This window comes from Hyla sarda, chromosome 4 (assembly GCF_029499605.1).
Source record: "Hyla sarda isolate aHylSar1 chromosome 4, aHylSar1.hap1, whole genome shotgun sequence".
NCBI lineage: Eukaryota > Metazoa > Chordata > Amphibia > Anura > Hylidae > Hyla > Hyla sarda.
The window spans coordinates 41,047,877-41,074,375 of NC_079192.1; the positions used below are offsets into that span (position 1 = coordinate 41,047,877).

The 26,499-nt window shown below is 43.9% G+C and overlaps 2 protein-coding genes across 4 annotated transcripts in view; one reads left to right on the forward strand and one right to left on the reverse strand.

Annotated features, from left to right (window-relative positions):
* LOC130367819 (cytokine receptor common subunit beta-like) overlaps positions 1-26,499 on the forward strand; it is a 198,656-nt gene that overhangs the window by 21,410 nt on the left and 150,747 nt on the right. The gene's annotated exons all lie outside the window — the stretch shown is intronic.
* LOC130367817 (uncharacterized) lies at positions 17,736-21,776 on the reverse strand. Of its 2 annotated transcripts, none has more exons than XM_056570642.1 (2): positions 21,292-21,776; positions 17,736-21,125 (listed from the first exon to the last, which is right to left on the reverse strand). In XM_056570642.1, exon 2 carries the CDS (start codon positions 19,730-19,732, stop codon positions 17,882-17,884), a length of 1,851 nt encoding a protein of 616 aa, XP_056426617.1. In that variant the 5' UTR covers positions 19,733-21,125; positions 21,292-21,776; the 3' UTR covers positions 17,736-17,881. The 2 variants fall into 2 exon arrangements, with proteins under 2 accessions (XP_056426617.1, XP_056426618.1); XM_056570643.1 differs by having other exon boundaries at positions 19,729-21,125.

Consider the following 26,499-nt stretch of genomic DNA (forward strand, 5'->3'; position numbering starts at 1 on the left):
CTTTCCTGTATTATACTCCAGAGCTGTAGTCACTATTCTGCTGGTGAGGTCACTGTGTACATACATTACATTACTTATCCTGTACTGATCCTGAGTTATATCCTGTATTATACTCCAGAGCTGTACTCACTATTCTGCTGGTGAGGTCACTGTGTACATACATTACATTACTTATCCCGTACTGATCCTGAGTTATATCCTGTATTATACACCAGAGCTGCACTCACTATTCTGCTGGTGAGGTCACTGTATACATACATTACATTACTTATCCTGTACTGATCCTGAGTTATATCCTGTATTATACTCCAGAGCTGTACTCACTATTCTGCAGGAGGAGTCAGTGTACATACATTACATTACCTATCCTGTACTGATCCTGAGTTATATCTTGTATTATACTCCAGAGCTGTACTCACTATTCTGCTGGTGAGGTCACTGTGTACATACATTACATTACTTATCCTGTACTGATCCTGAGTTATATCCTGTATTATACTCCAGAGCTGTACTCTGTATTCTGCTGGTGAGGTCACTGTGTACATACATTACATTACTTATCCTGTACTGATCCTGAGTTATATCCTGTATTATACTCCAGAGCTGTACTCAATATTCTGCTTGTGAGGTCACTGTGTACATACATTACATTACTTATCCCGTACTGATTCTGAGTTATATCCTGTATTATACTCCAGAGCTGTACTCACTATTCTGCTGGTGAGATCTCTGTGTACATACATTACATTACTTATCCTGTACTGATCCTGAGTTATATCCTGTAGATCTTTTATTAAAATTTCAAACATAACAATAAAAAAAATTACAAAACATAAACATACCATATCCGACAGAACATATCAATATAGCGAATCGTAAAACCAAACACCATAGCATAAAATACAACACCGGTCCACCCCACACTCATTCCTGCACACAAACAAATATATACAATATTTACAAAAGACAGATTCCTATAATACCCATTATACCCATACCATACTAATAAACTATATACACTAATATACACTAATACTAAATGTGAATTTCCTGGCCCAGTTGCAATACCAAAAACCCAATACCAATAATATACCAAAAAGAATAACAACAACAACAATAATAATATATACAAAATAATAAAAAACCAACACAAACAAAATAACACCATTTTTTTTTTTTTTTTTTTGGCCCTGAGCTGGTCCCGCATCCCATGCCCCCAGTACATGTTACCAGACGTCCATGAACCAGTCCAGGATTTTCTGTATATATAAAAGTCCCATACAAACCCCCTCCCCCCCTTTTAACCCACCACCCAACCTAAACTAAACCCAAACCCCAGGTGGCATCACACAATATATACAGTATATACATTACATAAAATATACACAGACTAACAATATATACAATACATAAGTATACAAATAGACTACAACAATAAATACAATAACAAATACATATAACACTATAAGCCAAACAACAAACCCCTAAAGCTCACGTTCAGCGCCTGCAAGCCCTATATTACCATAAACCAACTGCTTAAAACAAAAAGACTAATGTGCCAGCATCAGCCCACCACCAGGGGGAGACAACGGGCTAAGGCACTTTAAAGGCAGAGCCCCTCCACAGACGAGAGGCCCTGCCAGCACCCAGCCTCTCGTACTCCAGAGAACGCACCTTCACCAGGTCACCGAGAATGTTCCTAACCACCACATCCACAGGGAGGATTTTACGCTGCGTCGACACTAAACACCGTGCATTCCACGTGTAGTACCTGATCACTGAGCTGACTAGGAATAAAGTGCACCGGTCCCAACCTCCAAGGTTTCTGAATGCCCCATAGGCCCATTCCGCATAGGAGAGACTGGCCAGCCGAGGCCAACCAATGGAAGCGCCCACCCTGGTGTAAACCTCTGTGTTAAAGGGACAATGAAGCAGAAAATGCTCCATGCTTTCCAGCATGCCTCCACACTCTTCGCGGGGACATCCCCGGTCATCAGAGCTCCTGCACTTCAGATTGTCCCTCACACACAGTTTCCCATGGAAGCAGCGCCAAGTCAAGTCCCAAAACTTCAAGGGGATCCTGATAGAATTCAAAAGCTCTAAACCCTCCTCCAGATCCCAACTTGGGCAGTCCTTGAGCGCCAATGGCCTCTGGAAATGGGAAGACAGGACCCCCTTGTCAAGGAATTTCCTCGACAGAGTCCTAATCTCCCCCATCCCTAGACCCCACCGACGAATAACCTTCAGAACCGGGGTAGCATAAGCCGGGAGATGCCCGTGTGGTGTGCGAAGATCCTTCACTTGCCCTCCTGTCTCCCATTCCTGGAAGAAAGGCCGAAACCATCCCCTACAGGAGGATACCCACGGAGGAGCCCTCTCTGACCAGAGGTTTGCTATATTGGTCTTAAGAAAGGTATTCACTAGGAATACCACGGGGTTGACCATACACAACCCCCCTAGTCTCCTTGTACGGTAAGTAACCTCCCTCTTCACTAGGTTCAGTCTATTCCCCCATAACATTTGGAAGAACACACTGTAGACCCGGGTCCAGAGAGGTTCTGGCAACATACATACACTGCCCAGATATATCAACAAAGGGAGCAGGAATGTTTTGATCAGGTTAACCCTTTCCCGGAGGGTCAAAGACCAACCCTTCCACTGATCCACCTTCTGAGCGGCGATCTTAAGCCTGCTGTCCCAGTTTTGTTTGGGGTAATCCCCTTGGCCAAATTCAATGCCGAGAACTTTTGCAGATTCCTGGGGCTCTGGAAGGGCGTCCGGGAGATCAAAACTAGGATCTCCCCCTCCCAGCCAGAGACTCTCACACTTATCCTGGTTGATCTTGGACCCGGATGCCTCCGAGTAGCGGTCCACCTCTGACATCACCCATCTGACCTCCTCTTGTGAGGAGACAAACACAGTGACATCATCAGCATATGCTACCGCCCTCAAAGCCGAATCCGGCACCGCCAGGTCCATTCTCACCCCCGCCAACGGTCCACAATCAATCCTCCTAAGGAAAGGATCAATTGCAAACACGTACAGCAAAGGGCTTAAAGGACAACCCTGACGGACACCAGATCCAACCTCAAAGGAGCGACCAATCCAACCATTCACAAGCGGGAAACTCTCTGCCCCTGCATACAAGGTCTTAAGCCAATCAACAAACCCCCCCGGCAGGCCATATCTCAGAAGAACAGACCAGAGGTACTCATGGTTAACCCGATCAAACGCTTTTGCCTGATCCAAGGACAGCAAGTACCCCTTCCAGTGGCCAGCCCTACCCTGCTCCACAGCCTCCCGGACACTGAGCACAGCACTAAATGTACTGCGGCCCGGAACAGAGCAATGCTGAGCCCCCGAAAGGAGCCGGGGTGCAAACTCCACCAGCCGGTTAAACAGCACTTTTGCCAGAATCTTTCTGTCCGCATTGAGAAGAGCTATGGGACGCCAATTCTCAATGGGGGACAGGTCTTTACCCTTTGACAAGATGATCAGCGCTGACCTCCTCATTGTCTTTGGCAGAGTGCCCGAGGATAGACACTCATTAAAAACCGCAGTCAAGAGGGGAACCAAAGTGTCCTTAAAGGTCTTGTAGAACTCAGATGTTAAGCCATCCGGACCGGGTGACTTCTTGAGGGCAAGCCCATCAATCGCCATCCTGACTTCCTCTTCCCGGATCATCTCTGTCAAAACGTCAAGAGAGGGGTCTACTCCTGGTTCAGGGATGGTTTCAGCCAAGAAAGCTGATACCTTATCTCGATCTAGATCCTTCCTTCCCAAGAGGTGCGAGTAGAAGGATCTGACGACCTCCAGGATCCCTGATCTGGACCTTTTCAAGGATCCCGTACTATCAATCAGTCCTGAGACTATTTTACTATTCACTCACATCTTGCAGTTTCTGTAAGGGTCGGGCGAGCGGTACTTCCCGTAATCCCTCTCAAAAACCAAAGATGCGTGTCTGTCATACTGGCACTTCATCAGCAAGGACTTCACTCTGGAGATATCATCACGACTACCTCCAGTCGAGACAAGGTTCTCAAGTTTCTTCCTCAGGCCCTGGTACAAACGGTACCTGTTTAGGCTTCTGAGGCCCGAGAGCTGGCGGAAGAATGTTGCAACCCTTTTCTTGAAGATCTCCCACCACTCTGACTTACTGCTACAAAGGCCCAGCAATGGTACCTGGCTCTGAAGAAAATCCTCAAAGGACTGTCTTATCTCCGCTTCTTCCAAGAGAGACGAATTCAGCTTCCAATAGCCTCTGCCCATCCGGGGGGTCTCTGTGACATTCAGAGAAAACAAAATTAAACAGTGATCGGAGAACTCCACCTCAACAACAGACACTGCTGAAGAGACGGCTTCCTCCTTCAAATAAAACCTGTCTATCCTAGACCTACAACTACCCCTATGATAGGTGAATCCCGCGTGGCCTGGGGTGTACCGGATGTGGACATCCACCAGGCGAGCCTCACTTGCTATGCTATTAAGGGCGACGCTATCATAAGTCAGCTTGTCTCTGGAACCTCCCCTGTCTTGGGGCCTCGTGACAGCATTGAAGTCCCCTCCAAAGACCACCTGCCGACTTGTAAAAAGATAGGGCTTGATCCTCATAAAGAGACACTTCCGGTCCCACTTAGACTGTGGGCCGTAGATGTTAATAAGGCGAAGTTCTTGTCCCTTCATGAGGACATCTAAGATCAGGCACCTCCCCATTTCTAACTCGATAACCCGTCGGCATTCTACCGCTGCGGTAAAAAGGACCACCACTCCGCTATACGGCTCGGCCCCAAGAGACCAGTAGGAGGGCCCATTCCTCCACTCTCTTTTAGCCTTGTAGATAGATGACATATCTGTTAGCCTGGTCTCCTGCAAAAATAAAATATCAGCATTAATATGGGAAAAAAAATCATAGGCCGCAAATTGAGCTGTATCTGACTTAATGCTGGCAACATTAATGGATGCCAGAGTCAACGGAGAGGGTGCCGCCATCGAGGGTGATTGAGTTAGACAGCTTTCTTTTTCCCACCATCCTTCCCATCCACCCCACCACCCTCCTCATCAGATGATGGTTTACCCCTTTTTAGTGAGATGGATGTGTCCATTTTCCCATTATATACTTTTTCCTCGTCCCCTGACTCTGGGCCAGTCTCCCCCCCTGAAGACATAGATTCCCCAGGGAGAGAGGACTCAGCGTCTCCTGTGAGCCCCCCCCGCAACATCCGGAACCTCACCCACCGCCCCCTCCCCCTCCGAAGAGGAAATGTCGCGGAGGGCTCGGAACCGGTTGGAGAGACCAATCAGAGGGAGATCAGTTGTACCTTCCTTTGGCATCTGGCGGGTGGGAGAAGATATTACATCTCCTCTTTTTTTATTCCTCCGAGTACCCCGCTTTGTTTCTGCCCATCCCCCACTGTCCTCATCCGCGCTCTCACCATGGGAGGACAGTGAGGAGACAGCATCCCCCTCTTTGTGGATCCTCCCAATCTCCTCATCCAGTTCACTATCCCCCAGGGCCTCAGCAGTAAGACTGGCCGCAGGGACAGGATCAGGAGTCACCCCAGTTGGTTGATGCTCCTGTGAGTCCTGAATCTCCCTATCCCTTTGGCGCTTCTTGAGACGCCTCAGTTGGGCAGGCGTCTTCTGCTTGCTTTTCTTCCCTGGCCCCTGCACCCCTTCATCCCCGACGGCCATCGCCCCAGCAGAATCCACCTCAAGGCTTACTCCCACCGGGGCAACAACCGCGTTGACAAAGGAACGAGGGCAGCGACTGAATGGGTGACCTAAGTCACCACACAGGTGACACCTAATCTCCGCACAAGATGCAGCGAGATGACCTATTTCCCCACACAGAGTGCACTTCTGCACAGTGCAATTGGCACTAAAATGTGTGGGGTCACCACATCTGTGACAGAGCTTCGGCTGACCCTGGTAGAAGATCTGGATACGATCTCTTCCGAGGAAGGTCGCAGATGGTATATGGGTAACTGTGTTTCCTGAACGCCTCAGTTTCACCATAAACGTCCAGGCCCCTGACCAGATGCCATATTCATCCCTGTTCTTTTTTGGGACCTCCACCACCTCTCCATACCGACCTAGCCACGTCATGATGTCAATACAAGAGAGTGATTCGTTACGGGTTAAACGGTCACTTTCTTGACATTATTTTGGCGAGACACCGCCTGAATGGCAAAGTCTCGCCAGCCGGGTTCGTTCTTTACCAACTCATAATTCGACCAGAAGAGCTCAAGCCCCTCCGGCCGAACAAAGCTGATATCAAACTCAGGGGTACCATAAGGATGTATTAAGGCGTAGATGTCAGCTGCCTTAAAGCCCAACTTCAGCAGAAGCTCAACAACTTTAGATCTTGGAGGACATGTATCACTGCCTCTCCACCTCAGCCGGACCACATTCCTACGGAGACCACCTGGCCCGGCTGTAGGGAGGGACCACACATTATCCCCCCCTCTTTCCTCTCGGAAGGCTGAAAGACCATGTCTCTCTATCCAGAAGGATAGATCAACCTCCCTACCCTCTACATTGATCGATCTCTCCCCTCTCCTTAAGGCCCCCAGGAGACGCTGCTGCAAACTGCTCTCCCCAGAGCCAGAGGACGAGGAAGGTGCCCCCCTTCCCCCAGCGGTGATATTTGCGTAGCTGCGTACCGGTGCTGCCACCGCTGGGGGTGCAACTGGACCAGGCCCTACATCCCTACCACTAATCTGCGCCCCTTCACCACCCTCCTCCACATAATCCATACCCAAACCATTGTCACATGTTTTAGCTAATGTGCACCCCATACCTCCACCCGTGCTACAGCCTAAACCACCATTCAAAGCCCCAGACAGATTATTAACAGATACATTCACTCCTTCATTCACTATTACATTAACTTTCTCACTCATACTGGCTGGACCGGTGCGTTCTGGTGCAGATTTTGTACCATCAGCATCACTGGGTACCAGAGCTGGAGCTACCACCACAGGACAGGTCACCGGTCCCTTATACAAGGACCGGGAAGCCTGCCTAGCCTGCTTATTAGCGGCCCCAGCCCTGTTTTTATTGGTACCCTCCGCCTCATCAGTACTGGAGTTTCCTGCTCCTGGGCGCCGCTGATCTGGATCAGCGGCGCCAATACAAAATAGGGGTTTAAGTCCAGTCTTTCTGGGAGGCGAAGACATCTTAGCCCCGGCAGCTCCTCCACGACGACACCGCTGCTCCAAAGGAACAGCAGTGCCAACGCTCAGAGCCACCGGAGCTCCCGCAGCCGACTCTGGCACAAAATCGCCCCCGCCCTCCCGTTAGGGAGCAACCCAATGTGCCAGAGCCTTTACTGCCCATCGCTGGGCAAATATCACTGTCCGACCTCACAGCCGATACACTGTCCGCTCCACCACTGTTACTGCAAACAGCTATGGAGCTCACCGCCACACTAGACTCCATACTCTCCCCACTCTCCTGCACTGAGTCCACAGCAGAACTCAGGCTGGGCTGAGAAATGGGGTTCACACAGTGAGCTGACCCTGCGGCCAGTCCGGGGGGTTCAGGGAGGGGGGTATATACAAATGTTACCTGCTCCTGGAGCTTGGTCTTCTTTGACTTTTTCTTTTTCCTTCCCCCAGGTGCCTCCTCTGGTAACTCATGTCCAAATGTGAAGTCCTGGAGGCGACCTGGGGACTCCAGGAGCTGGATCTGGGCCATCAGCGCCCCTCCCTGGTGACTGGTGCTACTCTCATCCCCCGAACCGCCAGGGCCGCAGCCAGATGATATTGCCACTTGCCCTGCAGGGAGCCCACTGTATGGGGTGAGATGTTGCAGACCCCCGGGTGGATTTGGCTCAACATTATCGGCCTCCGCAACGTCTCCTTCCTCCTCCACCCGTGGCTGAAGCCCCCTCAGCTTTCTTTGCTTCTCCCTCTCCTTTTCTGCAAAGCGATCTTCATTCTGAAGCTTTTCTTTAAATGGCCCGCTGTTCTCCAAAATAAAAGTTTTCCTTTTCTTTAGATTGCTGATGCTGGTTTTAAGCTGTTTAATCCTTGCTGACAGCTCAGCCTTCTGGCGTTTTGACGCAGTTTCCATTAAAGCTTTTGCCTCCTGTACCTCCTCCTGGAGCCTATACAAGCTGCTCCTTGCTTCTTTATATCCCTGAAGTATCTCTGCAACACGGGATCCATAGGTGGTTCCAGGCTCCTGGGCCCTGGGCATTGCCCAATCCTCCTCCACACCTCCATGGGCATTTGGCTTTGCTCCAGGAGGAGTGAGGTCACTGTGTACATACATTGTATTACTTATCCTGTACTGATCCTGAGTTATATCCTGTATTATACTCCAGAGCTGCACTCACTATTCCGCTGGTGGACTCGCTGATTCTGAGTTACAATTGTTATATTCCAAACCTGTATTTTCAATCACCTCACAGACATAATATATTACATATAATGCAGAGGTTCAATCATCCAGGATCAGAAAAGTATGGTTGCTTCCTTTTGTAAATATGTGGCGACATAAACAACAGAGGGGCGCTACCTGGTGCCGTTAAGCTTTTAATTAGAAAGGTTTTAACCCCTTAACGATGCAGGACATAAATGTACGTCCTGGTGCGGTGGTACTTAACGCACCAGGACGTACATTTACGTCCTGTAAATGACCGCAAGCATCGGACCGATGCTCGGGTTATGCGCGGCAGGTCCCGGCTGCTATCAGCAGCCAGGGACCTGACGGTAACGGCGCACATCAGCGATTGTGCTGATGTGTGCCATTAACCCCTCAGATGCCATGATCAATACAGATCACGGCATCTGCGACAGTACGGTCACTAAAATGGATAATCAGATCGTCTGCAGCGCTGCTGCAGGGATCTGATCCTCCAGCAGGTCCCCTCAACTGCCTCCGGCCATCTCCAGGGGTCTTCTAGTTTGGTTTGAGATCGAGCAGACTAGAGCAGATGATCACTGATAACAGTGATTAGTGCTTCGCCCTATACATAGCACTGAACAGTATTAGCAATCAAGTGATTGCTATAAATAGTCCCCTATGGGGACTATTAAAGTGTAAAAATAAAAGTATTAAAAAAAGTAAAAAAAATTTGAAAGATCCCCTCCCCCAATAAAAATTTTAATTGTCCCTTTTTCCCATTTTACCCCCAAAAAGGTTACAAAAAAAATAAAACATAAAGATTTATAAACATATTTGGAAATTTGCGTAAATATCCGAACTATTAAAATATTAATATGTTTATAAATCTTTTTTTTTTAAAATATGTTAATGATCCCGTACGGTGAACGTAAAAAAAAAATAATAAAAAAAAAGTCCCAAATTGCTGCTTTTTTGTAACATTTTATTCCAAAAAAATTGATAAAAAATGTATTAAAAGTTTTATATGTGCAAATGTGGTATCATTAAAAAGTACAGATCACGGCGCAAAAAATGAGCCCTCATACCGCCGCTTATATGGAAAACTGAAAAGTTTGCGATTTTTTTTAAAGCGGTACAGTAACAGAAATGTAATCATGGGTATCATTTTAATCGTATTGACCCAAAGAATAAAGAACACACGTCATTTTTACCGCAAATTGTACAGCGTGAAAACGAAACCTTCCAAAATGAGCTAAATTGCATTTTTCTTTTCAATTTCCTACCGAAACAGTAATTTTTGAGTTGCGCCATACATTTTATGTTAAAATGAGTGATGTCATTACGAAGGACAACTGGTCGTGCAAACAACAAGCCCTCATACTCGTCTGTGGATGTAAATATAAAAGAGTTATGATTTTTAGAAGGAAAAAAACAAAACGTAAAAATGTTATTTGCCGAGTCCTTAAAGGGGTTAAAAAATTATGATCTGCTCATCATGTGGTATTAGATTTTGGGGCACAACACCACTAGTCACATGACAATAATGTTACATTGGCAGTCTATATCCTTCATTTAATCAGGGCCGGACTGGCCTACCGGGAAAATTCATGGTAGGCCGGATGCCCTGTGTGGCGGCAGTGGCTGGAGGAGTCCTGACACATACAGCATCAGTCATTGTATCAACCTGTCAGGAGTCTCAGGACCTCTGTGCACTGCAGCATCACACACAGGTCCTGAGACCAACAGCTGACGCAGTGAGTTGAGAATACAGAGTCTGTACTACATACTGTAAAGACAGGACACTCACTGCTGCCCCTACTGTCTGCCTTCTCACTGCTCTTCTTGCTCCTCCCACTGACAGCACACAGGAAGAGACAGCACACAGGAAGAGACAGCACACAGGAAGAGGAGCTGCTCAGAGGAAGATGTGCTGCACTGGGTGAGAGGGAAACCTGATGTTTTTACTGTGTGAAGGAGGAGGCTGGGAGTCCTGCTGTGTGTGGGGAGAAGGGGAGGGGGGTGCTGGGAGTCCTGCTATGTGTGGGGAGGGGGGAATGGAGTCCTGCTATGTGTGGGGAGGGGGGTATGGAGTCCTGCTATGTGTGTGGGGGGAGACGGCTGGGAAGGTAAGTCCCTATCTGTGGTGGGGGACTTGGAAATTAAGTCCTGCTGTGTCTGTGTGTGAGGGGGGCCTGGAAATGGAGTCCTGCTGTGCGTGTGTATGGGTGTGCTGGGATGTGGAGTCCTGCTGTGTTTGTATAGGGGGGGCTGGAGAGGGGAGACCTGTTATGTGGGCGCGGGGGTCTGGGGGTTGTGGAGGGGAAATTTTGTATTTGTATCAGGATTTTTATTTTGATCAGACCAAAAATATGCAATTTAGGACTTTGGAATTCTTTTAACGTGTACGCCATTGACCATGCGGTTTAATTAACATTATATTTTCATAGTTCGGACATTTACATATATATATTTTTAATTTTGTTTACATATATATATTTTTTTAAATGGGAAAAGGGGGGTCATTCAAACTTTTATTACTAAAGGGGTTAAATCACATTTATGAACTTTTTTTAAATTTTTTATACCTTGTTTTAGTCCCCTTAGGCGACTCTTACATGCAATTCTTTCATTGCATATACTAATCAATGCTATGCCATGGCAGGCTTTGAGCAATAGAACACCGATTGGACAGCGAGGAGAAAGATAAGAAGCCTCCCGCTGTCTTCTCAGCTGTTCATGACGCCGCGATTTCACCGTGGCGGTCCCAAACAGCCTGCTGAGCTAACCGGCAACAGTTTTTTCCCGTTTTAGATGCCGAAATCAACTTTGATCGCGGCATCTAAAGGGTTAATACCAGACATCAGCCCGATTGTATGAGCCCAACCAGGTATGAAGCGCGTTCAGCTCCCGAGCGTGCTTCACATAAAGGGAGCTGGCCACCGACGTAAATAAACGTCTGTGGTCGTTAAGGGGTTAATACTTTTATGTGTTTAACTACAGTTAAAGGGGAACTCCGCTGGAAAACCTTTTTTTTTTTTTTTAAATCATCTGGTGCCAGAAAGTTAAACAGATTTGTAAATGATTTCTATTAAAAATCTTAATCCTTCTAGTACTTCTCAGCTGCTGTATGCGCCCCAGGAAATACTTTTCTTTTTTAATTTCCTTTCTGTCCGACCACAGTGCTCTCTGCTGACACCTCTGTCCATTTTAGGAACTGTCCAGAGTAGGAGCAAATCCCCATAGCAAACCTCTCCTGCTCTGGACAGTTCCTGACATGGACAGAGGTGTCAGCAGAGAGCACTGTGGTCAGACAGAAAGGAAATTCAGAAAGAAAAGAACTTCCTGTGGAACAAACAGAAGCTTAGAAGTACTAGAAGGATTAAGATTTTTTTTAATAGAAGTCATTTACAAATCTTTTTAACTTTCTGTCATCAGTTGATTAAAAAAAATAATAATAAAAAATAATGTTTTCCAGTGGAGTGCCCCTTTAAACTGTCTGCCCACGCCAGCCCAAAGCAACCTTATTCCCGCCCACACATTTTTCATTGGGGCCTGCAGTATCCCAATCGGGCTCTACTGTTGAGGACTTGCTTTTGGATCTTTATTGAGACTTTTAGTGAGATTTATCAGAACCTATGAAGAAGAAAAATCGACCGTTTTCCCATAGCAACCAATCAGATTGCCTATTTAACTTTTATAAAGGCCTCTGAGGAATAAAAGAAGCAATCTGATTGGTTGCTATGGGCAACAGGTCAACTTTTCCTCTGCATGGGTTTTGGTAACTCTCCCCCTTTGTACCCAGTCCCTCATAGACTCACTGCACCCTATTATTATTATTATTATCCATCCGTGTGGCATTTTTTTTTTCTGACACTGAAACTGCCTGGTCCCGACTGACCCCATTCACTTGAATGTGGTCCGTCAGGGATCCAGTAGTTTAGTGGAATTTAGCTGCCACAATGACGCAATGCTGTGGGGCTGGTATGTACATATTTCCATGGCTGGTTAATATCCCCTGCCCGGCCCTGCGTTTAACCCCTTAAGGACTCAGCCCATTTTGGCCTTAAGGACTCAGACAATTTAATTTTTACGTTTTCATTTTTTCCTCCTCGCCTTCTAAAAATCATAACTCTTTTATATTTTCATCCACAGACTAGTATGGGGGCTTGTTTTTTGCGCGACCAGTTGTCCTTTGTAATGACATCACTCATTATATCATAAAATGTATGGCGCAACCAAAAAACACTATTTTTGTGGGGAAATTAAAACGAAAAACGCAATTTTGCTAATTTTGGAAGGTTTCGTTTTCACGCCGTACAATTTATGGTAAAAATGACGTGTGTTATTTATTCTGAGGGTCAATACGATTAAAATGATACCCATTATTATATACTTTTATATTATTGTTGCGCTTAAAAAAAAATCACAAACTTTTTAACCAAATTAGTACGTTTATAACCCCTTTATTTTGATGACCTCTAACTTTTTTATTTTTCCGTATAAGCGGCGGTATGGGGGCATGATCTGTACTTTTTTTTGATACCACATTTGCATATAAAAAACTTTTAATACATTTTTTATAATTTTTATTTTAATAAAATGTATTAATAAAGTTGGAATTTTGGATTTTTTTTTTTCGTTCACGCCGTTCACCGTACGTGATCATTAACATTTTATTTTAATAGTTCAGACATTTATGCACGCGTCGATACCAAATATGTCTATAAAAAAAATTTTTTACGCTTTTTGGGGGTAAAATAGGAAAAAACGGATGTTTTACTTTTTTATTGGGGGAGGGGATTTTTCACTTTTTTTTTTACTTTTACATTTTTTTACATTTTTTTTTACACTTGAATAGTCCCCATAGGGGACTATTCATAGCAATACCATGATTGCTAATACTGATCTGTTCTATGTATAGGACATAGAACAGATCAGTATTATCGGTCATCTCCTGCTCTGGTCTGCTCGATCACAGACCAGAGCAGGAGACGCCGGGAGCCGCACGGAGGAAGGAGAGGGGACCTCCGTGCGGCGTTATGAATGATTGGATCCCCGCAGCAGCGCTGCGGGCGATCCGATCATTCATTCAAATCGCGCACTGCCGCAGATGCCGGGATCTGTATTGATCCCGGCACCTGAGGGGTTAATGGCGGACGCCCGCGAGATTGCGGGCGTCGGCCATTGCCGGCGGGTCCCTGGCTGTGATCAGCAGCCGGGATCAGCCGCGCATGACACGGGCATCGCTCCGATGCCCGCGGTTATGCACAGGACGTAAATGTACGTCCTGGTGCGTTAAGTACCACCTCACCAGGACGTACATTTACGTCCTGCGTCCTTAAGGGGTTAAAGGGGTACTCCGCCCCTAGACATCATATCCCCTATCGGGGATAAGATGTCTGATCGCTAGGGTCCCGCCGCTGGGGATGCCCGCAATCTACCTTGCAGCCAACACCTTCAATGCACTCCCCGCCCCATCAATGCAAGTCTATGGGAGTCTATGGGAGTCTGCCGTCACGCCCCCTCCCATAGAATTGCATTGAGGGGGCGGGGAGTGACATCACAAGGAAGCGGAGCCATGATGTCATGATACTCCGTCCCCGTGGTCGGGAGGCATAACACTGAGAACCTCCAGTGCTTCCTACAGTGATTACAATAGATTGCGGGGGTCCCCAGAGGCGGGACCCCCACGATCAGACATCTTATCCCCTATCCTTTGAAAGTACTGAAAGGATTAAGATTTTTTTTAATAGAAGTAATTTACAAATCTGTGTAACTTTCTGGAGCCAGTTGATATATAAAAAAAAGTATTTTCCTAAATAACCCCTTTAACTGCAGGTACTACTGCTCCCAACATGGAGCACACTCTGCTTAATGCTGGGAGCTGTAGTACCTGCATTAATAGATTGCAACAGGTGTCGGAAGTTACACTCGCTGCGATCTGTCGAATAATGCAGGTACTACAGCTCCCAGCATGGAACAGAGTGTGCTCCATGTTGGGAGCAGTAGTACCTGCAGTTAAGGACAGATCACAGTGGGTATCACTCCTGACACCTGATGCAATTGTCCTATCTATTGCAGAGATGCGGGGCGGCTTTCTCCTGCGCTTGCATCTCTGCACTATACACCGGCCAGTGATGTGAATGGAACATTACTCATTCATATTTCCCTCAGAGCTGTGATTGGCTGCAACCATCCTGCCAATCCCCACTCTGGGTGGAAAATATGAATGAGTGATGTTCTATTCCCATCACTGGCCGGAGTACAGAGCAGAGATGCGAGCGCTGTAGCATCTCTGCAATAGATAGGATGATCGCATCAGGTGTCAGGAGTGATACCCAGGGCGATATGTCTATTAGTACAGGTACTATTACTCCCATCATGGAACAGTCTGATCCATGCTGGGAGTAGTAGAACTACCTTTATTAAAAATTAATAAAAATTTAGTTATAAAAAATAAAACATTTTGTTAAATACATTTTATCACATCCCTACTGCATCCTTTTTTTTTTTTTTTTTTTTTTTTTTTTTGGTACCCAACAAATTTTGAAAAACAAAAAACCCGCCAAAGGGGCCACAAATGCAGTTTCCACTCAAATGCCAAAAATGGCAGAAAAATGTCAGACGCAGGAAAATGCACTGGCGTTTTTGTGGAATCCTAGCCTTATATTATTTTATGACCAGAGAAAGCTCTGCACAGACACTTCACAAGAAGGGAGTCCTGAGAGTTTGCAAAGAGTCAAAAAGGCGTTCCCAAGACCCTAAAGTGCTGGGGGCTGAAACACCTCCGTGCTCCCCCTTCCAACACTGTTCCTGCTTGAAGCCGAGTTCTGTTTACAAATATCACACCTGTGCACTATTGTGCTCGGCTTCCAGCTGACTGTCAATCAAGCACAGACAGGTGTAAAAAAAAAAGTACAAATTCCCTTTAAAGGGGGTACTCTGATGGAATTTTTTTTCCCAAATAAACTGGTACAGAAAGATATACAGATTTATAAATTATTTCTATGTAAAAATCTTAATCCTTCCAGTACTTATCAGCTGCTGTATGCGCCAAAGGAAGTTGTGTAGTTCTTTCCAGTCTGACCACAATGCTCTCTGCTGACACCTCTGTCCGTGTCAGGAACTGTCCAGAGCAGGTAAGGTCTGCTATATGGGTATTTGCTTCTACTCTAGACACTTCCTGACATGGACAGAAGTGGCAGCAGAGAGCACTGTGCTCAGACTGGAAAGAAAAACACAACTTGCTCTGGAGAATGCAGCAGCTGATAAGTACTGGAAGGATGAAGATTTTTACATAGAAGTAATTTACAAATCTGTATAACTCTCTGGCACAAGTTGATTTGAAAACATTTGTTTCCCGGAGTACCCCATTAACTTTATTCGAATCTTAAAATGGTGTTTAAAGTTGGACGGGTGTGTCAAAATGTAAGTTTGCTCTCAGCTGGTCTCTGTGGTGCAATCAGTTAATGTGTGGCTATTAACTAGAAGGTAGGTGGTTCAAGCACACCCAAGGGCGGAATGTTAATGTTTATTTTTAAGTAATAAAGATATATAATTTACACAAAATAATACTACAGCAACATAGTACAGATTGTTGTTCCTCCATGGACAGCGTCACAACGAAACAAAATTTGCCCTATAACAACACTTTGTCTTACACAGCTCTCATGGCCTTGCTTAAAAAGGACCTGAGGAGAGAGTAGGCACCAGATGTCAGCTCACCTCCCTGCCACACCACTGCCTCATCTACAACTGCTAAAGTGTCTATAGACAAAGAAGTTTTGTACACGCTGATAACAAAAAGCATCTGGGCAACTGGCCAAATAGTTATATGCTTGTACATAGGAGCAGTATTATAGTAGTTATATTCTTGTATATAGGAAGCAGTATTATAGTAGTTATATTCTTGTATATAGGAGCAGTATTATAGTAGTTATATTCTTGTACATAGATGCAGTATTATAGTAGTTATATTCTTGTATATAGGAGACAGTATTATAGTAGTTATATTCTTGTATATAGGAGCAATATTATAGTAGTTATATTCTTGTACATAGGAGCAGTATTATAGTAGTTATATTCTTGTATATAGGAGCAGTATTATAGTAGTTATATTCTTGTACATAGGAGCAGTATTATAATAGTTATATTCTTGTATATAGGAGGCAGTATTATAGTAGTTATATTCTTGTATATAGGAGGCAGTATTATAGTTGAAATTGTATACTTACCGTAATTTCTCTTTCTTCGAGACAGAAGGCAGCACAGAAGGAATAGGCCTGGCCTCTTTTATTCTTCCTAGGACCGCCCACCTAAAAAAAACTCCACAATAGTCAGCCAATGACATGACAGCATACCTTATAACTAGTCACATCTCATACATTCAAACTGTGTAAATAACTAGACTCTTTTCTCTGATGCTTAATTGATTTTATTGGGTGGGTTATATGTGCTGCCTTCTGTCTCGAAGAAAGAGAAATTACGGTAAGTATACAATTTCAACTTTCTTCTTCGACTTCCGGCAGCACAGAAGGAATTCTCGCTAGCTTAGAGAACAGGGGTAGGGTTTATTGCTGAAAAACTGCAGATAGTACCCCAGTGCTAAAGGCTGGATTCTCTGCTTGAAGATTAAGCCTGTAATGGTTGACAAAGGTGGAGGAGGTTGACCACGAGGCTGCATTGCATATATCTGTCAACGGTACTTGTGCTCTCTCCGCCCAAGAAGTAGCAGTGGCTCTGGTGGAATGAGCTCTGATTTGAAAAGGGGGTTCTTTGTTTTCCAACCTATAACACTCTAGTATTACTGACTTCAGCCATCTCGCCAAGGTGTCTTTAGCCGCTTTCTTTCCCTTCCTCATTCCAGAAAATAGAATAAATAGATTTTCATCAATTCTGAAAGATTTCACTCTTTGTAGATACACTAGCAGAGCAGATCTGACATCCAACGAGGAAGATTCGGATGGTAGAAAGGTAGGAAGGAAGATCTCTCTATTGATGTTCTCCATTGAAGCTACTTTTGGGATAAAAGATGGAATTGTACGGAGAAGAACTCCCCCCGGAGTGAACTTAGTGTAAGGGGGATATGCCGACAAGGCCTGCAATTCACCTAGTCTTTTAGCTGACGTGATGGCGACCAAAAAAAGAACCTTGTAGGATAGCCACTTTATTTCCGCTTCCTCTATTGGTTCAAAAGGAGGCAGGGAAAGTCTGGACAGCACTAGAGATAGGTCCCATGCAGAAACCGGAGGTTTTACTGTAGGTCTTAGATTCTTCAAAGCTTTGAAAAACCTAGCAATAAGGGGTTGTCCCATAAATTCTCCATCAGTATAAGCGTTGATGGCTGTGACATGAACACGAAGAGTATTAGGCTTCAAGCCCTTTAGAAATCCTTCTTGTAGAAACTGTAAAATAACAGATACAGAGATCTCTGTCAGCCCCTTCTCTTCTCTCCAGGAGCTAAACTTTTTCCAGAGCTTCGCATACAATAAGTTAGTAGAAGGTCTTCTAGCTGCTAGTAAGGTCTCTATTACTTCATCTGATAATCCTCTCTGTCTGAATCTTTCCCTCTCAAAATCCAGAGAGTCAGATGTAATCTGTCGAGATGTTGGTGATATAATCCGTTCTGCAGGAGGAGATCCTTTTCTAGCGGTAGCTTCCAATATTCTCCCCTCGAGAGACGAAATAATAGAGGAAACCAGGCCCTCCGGGGCCAAAAGGGTGCGATTAGTAGAGCTGCCGGCTCGTCTATGATGATCTTGTTCAGAATCTTGTTGATTAATGGAATTGGAGGGAAGAGATAAACAAAGAGGTCTTTCCAGCTCATGGTGAAGGCATCCAGATGATCCGGAAGGTCTGTGCAATATCTTGAGCAAAACTTCAGTACCTTCTTGTTGCGTCTCGTGGCCATCAAGTCCCATACGGGTAACCCCCATTTGCGGGTTATCTGAGCAAAATACTTGGGATTCAGTTCCCATTCGTTGGGATCTAACTTCCGTCGGCTTAACCAGTCGGCTTGATAATTTAGAGACCCTTTTATGTGCGTCGCCATCAGAGAGATGCGATGATGTTCTGCCCAGGACATTATCCTGCTGCATTCTTTTTGTAGAGCTGTAGATCTTGTCCCCCCTTCTTTTTGGATGTAATACACCGAGACCAGATTGTCTGACTGGATCAGAACTGACGCGTCTGAAATCTGTGGAGAGAAATGCATTATGGCTAACCGGATCGCTTTCAGTTCTCTTAGGTTGGATGATAAATGAGACTCTTCTCTTGACCAAACTCCTTGAACCCATTGGGTTCCGAGGTGGGCCCCCCAACCCTGGCTGGAGGCATCTGTAGTTATCACCACAGGGTTCTGAGGTTTGAAACTTTTCCCCATATTCAAGTTGTTCTTCTGCAGCCACCAACGTAACTTCAGTCGGGTGTGCCCTGACAATGAGATGGTCGAGTCCAGAGAAATGGGAACTCTGTCCCAAACTGTAAGGATTTCCCTCTGTAAATCCCTCATGTGTGCCCTGGCATAAGGCACTGCGTCTATTGCTGCAGTCATTAAACCCAGTGTCTGCATCGCTCTCCTGATGGATGTAGAGGGAGACTTTATCAGGGTCTTCACTTGAAGGATGATTTTGTCCTGTTTCTCCGCCGGAAGAAAGACTTTCTGACATACTGAATTGATTATCATGCCTAAGAAACGTTTTGTTTTTGTTGGTGAAAGTTCTGATTTCTGGGGATTGAGAATAAACCCAAGCCTGTTCAGGAGATTCAGAGTTGTCTGTAAGTGTTGTAGGAGGAGTTCCTGGGTGGTTGCAACAAGCAACCAATCGTCTAAATATGGTATTATTTGTATTCCTTGTAGTCTTAGGGTAGCTACGACTGTAACTGCGATCTTTGTAAATACCCTTGGGGCCGAAGTCAGGCCAAAGGGCAAGGCCCGAAACTGGAAGTGGTGAATTTTTTGGTCTAGGAACACAGCAACTCTCAGAAATCTTCTGGATTTTTCTTCTATGGGGACATGCAAATAAGCGTCCATTAAGTCCAATGAAACCATCCAGTCGTGAGGCTGAATTAGATGAGTAGCGGACCTTACATTTTCCATGCGAAATTTTTCCTTTGCTAAATAGTGATTTAGGTATCGCAGATCTATGATTAATCTCCATTTGCCGTTTGATTTTGGAACGGGGAAGACGTGTGAGTAGACTCCGTAACCTTGCTGTTCTGGTGGAACAGGTTCCAGGGCTCTCTTGTTTAGAAAATCTCTGAGAAGAAGTTGAACAATAGAATTCGCTCTGCTGACGATGAACCTTTCGGGGGGTATTGACACGAAATTTAGACTGTAACCTTCTGCAATAATTTTTAGCACCCACTTGTCTGTAGTCATCTCCAGCCAGGCTGGAAAGAAATTCAGCAGCCTTGCTCCTACTGAACCTGACCTGAGGTAGTCAGAATTCTGTTTTTGGTTGCTTTTGATCCGGCTGTCTTCTCCTATTTTCTTGGAATCTCTTATTGTATCTTCTTTCTTGATACGGTCTTCTTTTAAAACCAGTCTTGCGAAATCTAAAGGGCTGGAACTGCTTCCTCTGTCTGGCGAAGGGAAACGCCAGAGCCTTCTCTCCTTTCTCCGCTTCCAGGATACTCTCCAGTTGTGATCCTACTAGAAAACCAGCTTCAAACGGTAGTGCACAGAAGTTAACCTTAGATGAGGCATCGCCTGGCCATGGCTTAAGGTAGATAGCCCTTCTGGCTGAATTTAATACTGCAAGGTTCTTCGCACATATTCTTGTCACGTCTAGGGGGAGATCACATGCGAAATCCGCCGCAGTCTTTAATGTATCAATTTCCTCCAAGAGATCAATTCTAGAAATTCCCTCCTGAATATTTCTTCCAAGTTGGCTCAGCCAGACTCGAATAGCCCGGGTTACAGGTACAGAAGCAAGGGATGCTTTCATTAAAGCAGCTGTATTACAGTAGGCACGTTTTATCAGAATATCTGTCTTCTTATCCATAGGATCCTTAAGTATAGAAGAATCCTCAGAGGGTAGCAGTGTTCTTCTAGATAACCTGGCTACAGGTCGATCCACTTTAGCAGGGTTCTCCCAGGATTCAGACTCAGATGGATCCAACTTATATACTGCTCTAAATCTAGAACCTAATTCCAGCCTACTGTCTGGTTTTTTAAATTCTTTCTCCACTATAGTTTTTAAGACTGGATGGCCTGTCAAAACCTCAGAAGGTTTTTTGGGGAAATAGAAGAGACTCTCCTTATCTTCCCTGAACTTTTGCTTTGAAGATTCCATAATATGTTTTACTGCTCTAATTAATTTTCCCGCATTCTCCTTCTTGAAAAGAAAAAAATCTTCTGTAATAATATCTTCAGAATCTGAGGAGTCAGACTGAGCTGAAGCGTTCTCTGATGAGGAAGAAGCAGAGGGTTCTGCTTTACGTTCTTCTTTCTTATTTTTCAGACTGACTCCTGAGCTAGAACTAAACTCAGACTTGAACCAAGAAAAAAAGCTTCTTGCATCCTCAAGGAAGGCAGAGGTTTCTTGTGGTTCAGTACATCTTTTACAAACTGTAGAAACTGAGCCTGATGGTAACGGATGAAGACAACTGATGCATAAAGACTTCCGTTTACTCGAAGATGGAGTCAAATGAGCTTTGCATATTTCACATAAATCTCCAGATAATTCATCCGGGAGGGGCTGCTGGCAAGAGACACACTCCCTGTGTTTTGTCTTCATCTTCTTCTTCTTAGAGGAGGCGGGGCTTGACATCTAAAAAAATGTAATCGTACATAATATGAGCAACAGTCCGCACATGAGATTAGAGCGCTCAGCCCTGGCTACTGAGGAGCAGGTCATACCTTTGGAGCAGAGAAATCCGGCTGCCTGCACAGAAAGGCAAGGCACCGCCGTCTCTGCTCCGTTTAAATGCGCTTACCCGCTCGTAAACCAGAGACACGTCACATCCGGTTGCTCCACATCCGCTTCCGGTCTCTGCTGACTGCGCCTGATGCGCGTAATGCCATTCACAAGATGGCGCCCAAACCGGAAGTCCCATAGACGTCCATGCAAATGCCGGGATCGCACGTGAGACGCCTGGTATCCGCGGGAATGGACTGTATAGCTGCCGAAAACGGGGGAACCGTCACCCCAAGGCAGAACACCTCCTTTTTCACCATACCAGTGATTAAGAAGGGAGAAACTTGCAGAAATCTAAAAAGACCTCCTCATATAACCCGGGTTTCCCGCATGGGTCAAAAGGGACTGCAAGACACCAGGTAGGCCAGGGTTACCCACATTGGCCCTCAGATCTGCACTGGTGACACTGGTGTAATACAAAACATCAAGGGAATAACATCTAAAATAAAAAAGAAAATATGATTAATGGTGGGCAAAGGTGAATTAACACCTCGGTTATGAAGAAAAGAGGACAGAAAAAAACACAGTTTGAATGTATGAGATGTGACTAGTTATAAGGTATGCTGTCATGTCATTGGCTGACTATTGTGGAGTTTTTTTTAGGTGGGCGGTCCTAGGAAGAATAAAAGAGGCCAGGCCTATTCCTTCTGTGCTGCCGGAAGTCGAAGAAGAAAGTAGTTATATTCTTGTATATAGGAGCAATATTATAGTAGTTATATTCTTGTAAATAGGAGCAGTATTATAGTATTTACAGTAGTTATATGCTTCTATATAGGGAGCAGTATTATAGTAGTTATATTCTTGTATATACGAGCAATATTATAGTAGTTATATTCTTGTATATAGGAGCAGTATTATAGTAGTTATATTCTTGTATATAGGAGCAGTATTATAGTAGTTATATTCTTGTATATAGGAGCAGTATTATAGTAGTTATATTCTTGTATATAGGAGCAGTATTATAGTAGTTATATTCTTGTACATAGGAGCAGTATGATAGTAGTGATATGTTTGTACATAGGAGCAGTATTATAGTAGTTATATTCTTGTATATAGGAGCAGTATTATAGTAGTTATATTCTTGTATATAGGAGGCAGTATTATAGTAGTTATATGCTTGTATATAGGAGGCAGTATTATAGTAGTTATATGCTTGTATATAGGAGGTAGTATTATAGTAGTTATATTCTTGTATATAGGAGCAGTATTATAGTAGTTATATTCTTGTACATAGGAGCAGTATTATAATAGTTATATTCTTGTATATAGGAGCAGTATTATAGTAGTTATATTCTTGTATATAGGGGCAGTATTATAGTAGTTTTATCCTTGTATATAGGGGCAGTATTATAGAAGTTACATTCTTGTATATAGGAGGCAGTGTTATAGTAGTTATATTCTTGTACATATGAGCAGTATTATAGTAGTTATATTCTTGTATATAGGAGCAGTATTATAGTAGTTATATTCATGTACATAGGAGGCAGTATTATAGGAGTTATATTCTTGTACATAGGATCAGTATGATAGTAGTTATATTCTTGAACATATGACACAGTATGAAACGTAAACTGCACATCCACTTATATGAGAACTGGTCATTCGGGAGTTAATTTCAGCATGCAGCTATAGATGGGATAATGGATGTGTCACGTGACGGCAGGCTGGGCTCATGCCGAGAGACGCTTGCTCCCAGCAATACTGATGCAATACATGTCACACTTGACAGCTCATAATACAATAAGTACTATATTATTAAGGTGGCATAAAAATATTCTCACATGTATTATATTATTCCTATTTCGATGCTGCTTATAAAAAAAACATGTTTGTTACATACTACAGTAAAAGACAGTTATATTTATCTATATGATAAATATAATGTATATGTATATCCAGTTTGTACAAATGTATATATTTATTTATTTATTTATATATAATAAATCATATAAAGCAGGATATTTATTTATATATAGTGGATACTTTTTTTAAATAAAGAAAATTTTTATTAGCAGAGGATGGTTTCGATCCATCGACCTCTGGGTTATGGGCCCAGCACGCTTCCGCAGCGCCACTCTGCTGCAAGAGCTGTCATACTGCCTGGTGTCACCAGGTTCCTGGCATTGTGTACCTTGCCTTTTGTGTCTTTATATAGCTATTCCAGGAAGTTCCTATAGATTGAAGCTACAGATGTGACATATGTTACTGATGCTAAATGTATTTTATTGAAAAATTTTAATTTGACTATATACACAGTGGGGATCAAAAGTTTGGGCACCCCAGGTAAAAATTTGTATTAATGTGCATAAAGAAGCCAAGGAAATATGGAAAAATCTCCAAAAGGCATTAAATTACAGATTAGACATTCTTATGATATGTCAACAAAAGTTAGATTTTATTTCCATCATTTACACTTTCAAAATAACAGAAATAAAAAAAATGGTGTCTGCAAAAGTTTGGGCACCCTGCAGAGTTAATATATTGTACTGCCCCCTTTAGCAAGTATCACAGCTTGTAAACGCTTTTGTAGTCAGCCAAGAGTCTTTCAATTCTTCTTTGAGGTATCTTTGCCCATTCTTCCTTACAAAAGTCTTCCAGTTCTTTGAGATTTCTGGGCTGTCTGTCACGCACTGCTCTTTTAAGGTCTATTCATAGATTTTCAATTATGTTGAGGTCAGGAAATTGTGAAGGCCATGGCAAAACCTTCAGTTTACGCCTCTTGATGTAATCCCCCCGTGGATTTTGAGGTGTGTTTAGGATCATTATCCATTTGTAGAAGCCATCCTCTCTATAACGTCAGCTTTTTCACAGATGTTATCACGTTAGCATCCAAAATTTGCTGAAATTTTATTGAATCCATTTTTCCTTCTATTCAAGAGATGTTCCCTGTGCCACTGGCTGCAATACAACCCCAAAGCATGATTGACCCACCCCCATGCTTAACCTCATCGGTCCACAGAACTTGTTTCCAAAATGCATCAGGCCTGTCTATATGTTCATTTGCAAAGTTCAAACGATGATTTTTGTGGTGAGGATGTAGTAGAGGTTTTCTTCTGATGACTCTTCCATGAAGACCATATTTGTACAAGTATCTCTTTATAGTAGAATAGTGTACCACAACTCCAGTGTCTGCCAGATCTTTCTGGAGGGATTGTGCAGTCAAACGTGGGTTTTGAATAGTTTTTCTCACAATCCTGCGAGCTGTTCTGTCTGATATTTTTCTTGGTCTTCCAGATCTTGCTTTAACCCCTTAACGACGCAGGACGTAAATATACGTCCTGGTGATGTGGTACTTAACACACCAGGACGTACATTTACGTCCTGAGCATCATGCGCGGCAGGTCCCGGCTGTGGATCGCAGCCAGGGACCCGCAGATAATGGCGGACACCCGCGATCCAGCGGATGTCCGCCATTAACCCCTCAGATGCCGTGATCAATACAGATCACGGCACCTGCAGCATCGCGATCACTTAACAGGATGATCGGATCACCCGCAGCGCTGCCGCGGCGATCCGATCATCCTGCACGGCAGACGGAGGTCCCTTCACCTGCCTCCTCTACCTTCCGGGAGTCTTCTGCTCTGATCTGCCTTCCCGCAGACCAGAGCAGAAGATGACCGATAACCCTGATCAGTGCTGTGTCCTATACATGGCACTGAACTGGATTAGCAATCGAATAGTTGCTATAAATAGTCCCCTATGGGGACTATAAGAGTGTAAAAATAAAAGTAAAAAAATAAAGTAAAAAAAATGTGAAAAACCCCCTCCCCCAATAAAAACGTAAATTGGCCCATTTCCCTATTTTACCCCCAAAAAGTGTAAAAAAATTACTTTATATACATATTTGGTATCGCCGTGTGCGTAAATATCCTTACTATTAAAATAAAATGTAAATGATCCTGTACGGTGAACGGCGTGAACGTAAAAAAAAAAGTCCAAAATAGCTGCTTTTTTATAACATTTTATTCCCAAATAAAAAAATTATTCCCAAAAAAATTAATAAAAAATGTAATAAAAGTTTTGTATAAGCATATATGGTACTAATAAAAAGTACAGATCACGGTGCAAAAAATGAGCCCTCATACCGCCGCTTATACGGAAAAATGAAAAAGTTATAGGTCTTCAAAATAGGGGGATTTTAAACGTACTAATTTGGTTAAAAAGTTTGCGATTTTTTTTTAAGCACAACAGTAATAGAAAAGTGTATAATCATGGGTATCATTTTAATTGTATTGACCCAGAGAATAAAAAACACATGTAATTTTTACCATAAATTGTACGGCGTGAAAACAAAACCTTCCAAAATTTGCAAAATTGCGGTTTTCTTTTTAATTTCCCCACACAAATAGTATTTTTTTGGTTGCGCCATACATTTTATGGTAAAGTGATTGAGGGCATTACAACGGACAACTGGTCGCGCAAAAAAGAAGCCCTCATACTAGTCTGTGGATGAAAATATAAAAGAGCTATGATTTTTTAAAGGGGAAAAGGAAAAAACGAAAGCGTAAAAATAAAATTGTCTGAGTCCTTAAGGTCCAAATGGGCTGAGTCCTTAAGGGGTTAACTTCCACTGTTTCTGATGACTGTCATTTCTTAATTACATTCCGAACAGAGGATATTGACATCTGAAAATGTTTTGCTATCTTCTTATAGCCTTTCCCAGCTTTGTGAGCCTCAACTATTTTCAGTTTCAGATTTCTGGACAACTGCTTAGAAGAACCCATGGTGCTGATTGTTGGGGCAAGGTCAGATGAGTCTGAGCATTTAAAACCAGAATTACACCACCTGGTCTTCCCAGATCATGATTGAGAACAATCCATGACACTGGCAGGTCTCAGCTTTGCAAGGGGGCAGTGCATGCTATAAATTCTTTTAATTTTTTTACCTTGATATCACTCTGTATTTTCTGCTCAGTCTCAGTCAGATTCACAGACTGGGAAGGGGCGTTCCCCAGCAGGCATGACATCATCTGAAGCCATACAGGGGAGAACTTCCTCCCTCACTCTGCTACACACAGCCCAGAACAGTTCAGTGTGAGATGAGCTCTGACTGGATAAGGCTGCACCCCCCCCCCCCCCCCCGCCCCCTCAGGATTTCCTGATTTTGGACTTCTACCAGGCCAGCAGGAGTCCAAAGTCTGTGCAAGAGATGGGGGGAAATGTGCTCTGGACAAGTAGGGAGACATCTAGTGGCAGCTTTTTTAAACACAAGTAAAACATAGAAAACT